The following is a 5,000-nucleotide window of genomic DNA, read 5'->3' as shown; positions in this document are numbered from 1 at the left end:
AGTGTGATTTTGGGGCGTGGCTGTGGGGATTTGTGAGTGTGATTTTGGGGCGTGGCTCTGGGGATTAGTGATCATTCAGCTACAAGAGCGTTAGTGAGGTTGAGGTCAGGCGCTGATGTTGATGAGAGAAGGTTCCAGTTCATCCCAAAGGTGTTCAGTGGGGTTGAGGTCAGGGGTCTGTGCAGAACACTTGAGTTCTTCCACCTTCTTCCAACCTTCACACACCACATCTTCATGAAGCTTGCTTTGTGCACAGGGGTATTGTCATTCTGTTCCAGTGAAGGGAAACTATAACGCTACAGTGTACAAAGACAACCTACACAATTGTGTGCTTCTAACTATGTGGCAGCAGTTTGGGGAAGAACCATATATGGGTGTGATGGTCAGTGGTGCACATACTTTGGGCCACACAGTATGGCTTCCTGAACACCATGCACCCAGAAACATGTACTTAAATCCTCACACACATGCATGCACTAATGTGCCATAACATGTATTTTTTTTTCCTTGGCAGTGATGGAAGTTTGTCAGCGTGAGTGAACACGAGTGTGGTTATACATTTCAAAACCATCTTGCTGTATTAATTTAACCTTCTTTCACCTTTTTTTTCTCTTCCTCAAACTGTCTGAAAGTGATTCTAGCTGAGTCCAATCCAAAGTAACGTAAAGTAAAGTCCATACAGCAAATCTACAGCGCAGGGTCAAGCAACATTCTGTTACCTCTCAAGTGTTCGAAATACTTGTAGTTCATATGATTGTGGTCCATAACCTACAAAGCAGTAAACCTCAGGTGGAAATCAGAAAACAACTATAACTAGGAGTTAAGGAATTGTGTGTACGTGCTGACTAGGGATGAAGAGGGACTAAGAACTAATCTAGAATGTGCAGGATCCAGAAACTGGTGACAAATTGGAACTAGGGTTGGGAAATAAACAAGAAGTAAGGAAAAGGTATTCAGAATGAACAAGATCAAAGGTTGAGGAATGATTAGGATCTAGTGATGAGGGAAAATTAGGTTCTACACATGAGGAATAAATAGGGTATAGGGAGGAAGATTTATTAGGATCTAGAGACAAGGAATGATTAGGATAAAGGTACAATGGAAGATTAGAGTCTAAGGAAGAGGGACAATTGGGATGAACAAAAGAACTGAACAAAAGAACAAAAGTTCCTACTGACAAGGAATGAACAAAACCTAGGAAACATGAAAAACAACAATGGGCGAGGAACAGTTAGGATCTTGGGACAAGGAACAATTAGGACCTTGGGACAAGGAACAATTAGGACCTTGGGGCGAGGGACTATTAGGATCTTGGGGCGAGGGACTATTAGGATCTTGGGGCGAGGGACTATTGGGATCTTGGGGCGAGGGACTATTAGGATCTTGGGGCGAGAGACGACTAGGAGCAAGGCACTATTAGGATCTTGGGGCGAGGGACTATTAGGATCTTGGGGCGAGGGACTATTAGGATCTTGGGACGAAGGACTATAAGGATATTGGGACGAGGAAAGTTTAGGATCTTGGGATGAGAAACGATTAGGATCTTGGGCCAAAGGACTATTAGGATCTTGGGATGAGAGACGATTAGGATCTTGGGATGAGGAAAGATTAGGAGCTGCTTAGGAAGATTAGTATCTAGGGGTGAGGAATGAATGAATGAATGAACAGGATCAATGGACAAGAAATAAACCCCATCTGAAATGAACGGGAAGTCTAGACGGATGAAGTGGTCATAGGAATAGGACATGAACTGGGGACTAGGGATGAGGACATTGCAGCAACTAGAGATCAGGAGTGAACTATGGCGGAGGTAAAACTCGAAATAAGAAATGAACAGGAACTATTTCAGGAACCAAAACTGTGGCATTGAAGGACCAAAAAGTGGGGCCAATGAAACAACAGCATTGACTCAGGAGTACTAGGAACAAGGGATGAGAAGTGCTCAGGAACTAGAACCAGAATGAATTAGGGATTTGTGCACAAGAAGTAGGACCAAGGGTGAGGAATGATGAAGAACTAACAACAAGCAAGAACTCAGAATGAGAAACAAGCTGGCACAAGAAGCTACAGGAACTAGCATGCACAGACTCTCGTCACCTCCTAACATCTTTTACTCTCACAGCAAGGGCTTTATAGTTATAAATTGGATTCAGCAATTTTTCTTCCTCTTTGGTCACCTTTTAGATAGTGGAGGTTCCACCGTGTGCTGATTTCCAGAGCTTGTAGTGTGCTTCACTGCAGTGTTTGCTATACAGAGTATACAGCGAGCGTAGCGTGTGTGTGTGTGAGTGTGTGTACATGAGTGTGTGTACATGTGTGTATGAAGCTGTAGTGTCTGTAGTTGCTGAGTAGTGTTTTCTCTGGGGTTTGCTAACAGCTAGTAGTGTTGAGTTAAAGCACGTACTGAGTGTCTCTCTCTCTCTCTCTCTCTCTTTCAGTGACGTTGTGGGTGGGTTTAACGCCCGAGACGTGGGCGTCCGCATCTTCGCAGACTTTGCTTCGACTTGGCAGTGGATCGTTCTGTGAGTGAGAAACAAAACCTCTTTTTAAAACATTCTCCATTTCTGACTTCACACCCTCTCTGTTCATCAACTTCCCCTCCAGTGGATCCTCTTTGCTGTTTCAATACCGTGTCCACTTGAGAGAAGCGTGAAGTGTAAAAATGATCAACAAACAACTTCATATTTCAAAACATTCGATTGTGTTTAGATTGTGTTCTATTTCTCCAGTCCTGGAGGACATGAAGAAAGGAGGAATGATGGAGGGAAGAAAGAAGAGACAGGAAGTGTGTATATAGGGAAGAAAGGAAGTGGGAATGGAAGGAAAAAGGGGAGAAACGAAGGAAATAGACAAAATAAAGGTGAAAGAAGAGGGGGAAAAGATAGGAAGTACACAGAAAAGAAATGTACGATGTACTTTTCTATGGAGGGAAAATGGAAAAAATGGAGTAAAGAAAGTAGAAAGAATAAAAAGACAGGAAGTATACAATGAAGGGAGGCTGGACGGATGAAGGGAAGAAATGATGAAGAAACTCGGGAAGCATGAATGAAAACAAGAATAGGTAGGATGAAAAAGATACAGGGAGTATATATTGAAGGAGGGATGGAAGAGTGAAAGGAAGGCATGAAAGAGGGGAAAAGTGACAAGTATATAAGAAAGAAAAGAAGGAGAGGAAGATGGGGAGAAAATGGAGAGGATGGCAGGATGAAAGAAAGGAATTAAGAGATAGGAGATAAAGACTCCTACCTGTGTGATTATATATATATATATATATATATATATATATATATATATATATATATATATATATATATATATATATATATATAAAGGATGGAAAGAAGAAGGGAGGGTAAGGAAAAGGAGGAAAGACAGAAGATGGAAAAGAAGTATAGAAGGAAGAGAGGAGGAAAGAAGTGATCCAAGGAAACAAATGAAGGAAATATGGAGGAGAGGAAAAAGATGGGACAAATGGAGAAAAATGGGAGGGGGAAAGGAAGGACGTTAGGAAGGAAAAAAGGAAATGTTAAAGATGATCAGGGAAAGGAAGGATGGAAGAATATATAAAAGGAAGGGAGAGAAGAAAGGTGTAAGGAATGAAAGAGAACAGAAGAATATAGTATAGATGTGATGAAAGATGTAAGACAGGAAGGAAAGATGGAGGGAAGATGGAACGGAATTAAATCAGCAAGACAGGAAAAAAGAAAGGAAAAGTGAACAAAGGAAAGATGTAGGCTGCTCCTGGGTGAGTGTTCTAGAACACTAACAGCACACAGGTTTTGGAGCATTCTAGAACACACACAGACCAAAACATTCCAGAACATTCCTGAGGTTCTTTAACATTTAGAAAATACGGTTTCTTTTAAAGTTCTAGATCTTTTTAATCTTGTTCTGGTATTTTTCCACCTGTGCATGACCTGAAGATGAACCGCACTTTGCTAGTGAGTTAGCCAGGTGATGTGGTTTTGTATGGCAGGGGTCTCAGAGTTTGTTTGTTTGTTTTTTGCACAGATTTCACGTGGTTATATTCCTACATTATTCAACAATAAGCACACACTTCCTCTGAACCTAAAATCTACATTAAAATATAAAATATAGCGGGTTTTTTTCCCCGTTTGTTCTGTGCTAACGTCTCTAAAAGCTAGGCAATGTTAAAGCTAGGCTGTAAAATAAACCCGTGAAAAGTGGAGAGGAAATCGGTAACCAATTCTCTTTCCATTCCCTTTTTGGCCAACACCACCACCTGGTGTTCCCATTTGGAACTGCAAAAATGTAACTTTATTTAGAGCTTTGATTATCTTTTTGAAATAACACTCAGGTTTTAAAATTGAAGCAGGCTGGGCTTTAATATTCTTAATATTCACTCCTTATTATACACTACACACTCCTCTGTCTAGTGTAGTTTGGATGTAGGTGAGGGGAAGTAACCACACTTAAATGCTATATGGTAGGTGTGTGTGTGTGTGTGTATATATAAAATGTAGTATTTCCTGCTTGCACACAGAGGACTAGTGATAGCGATGGTCATCAGTTTGCTGTTCCTCATTCTGTTACGCTTCTTGGCGGCCATCTTGGTGTGGGTCCTCATCATTGGAGTTCTGGCAGTAGGAGCATTTGGTAAGAGTGTGGATGATGCAGTAAGGAACTGATGATGATGATGATGATGATGATGATGATGACTGACTCTGTTTGTTTCCCTCTCAGGTATCTGGTACTGCTATAACGAGTATGCGTTGTTGGCTAACTCCACTCTGACCTACAATAACGTCGGCTTCACCACCAACGTCAATGTGTACCTGCAGATCCGTGACACGTGGCTGGCCTTCTGTAAGCACCACTGATTTACATATAAATGCACAATTACTAGTTACGGCATAGGGGGAAAAAGAAAATTCATCAACTCAGCTGAAAGAAAAAGCTTAAAGCAACTTAATGCATGCTGCTTGCACCAACAAGGTTTTGCTAATCAACCATACAGACGGTGATGCAATTGTGCACTG

The 5,000-nt window shown here is 41.3% G+C and overlaps 1 protein-coding gene across 1 annotated transcript in view; it reads left to right on the top strand.

The window, feature by feature from the left end:
- Window positions 1-5,000, top strand: part of slc44a4 (solute carrier family 44 member 4) — a 40,125-nt gene that overhangs the window by 20,818 nt on the left and 14,307 nt on the right. Inside the window, exons 9-11 of the mRNA XM_053685590.1 lie at window positions 2,439-2,522; window positions 4,505-4,617; window positions 4,705-4,827. Of these exons, the coding sequence (XP_053541565.1) occupies window positions 2,439-2,522; window positions 4,505-4,617; window positions 4,705-4,827 (320 nt within the window). The remainder of the gene's footprint in view (window positions 1-2,438; window positions 2,523-4,504; window positions 4,618-4,704; window positions 4,828-5,000) is intronic.

Source organism: Ictalurus punctatus, chromosome 14, assembly GCF_001660625.3.
Source record: "Ictalurus punctatus breed USDA103 chromosome 14, Coco_2.0, whole genome shotgun sequence".
Lineage (NCBI taxonomy): Eukaryota > Metazoa > Chordata > Actinopteri > Siluriformes > Ictaluridae > Ictalurus > Ictalurus punctatus.
This window is presented reverse-complemented; position numbering and strand designations above follow the sequence as displayed.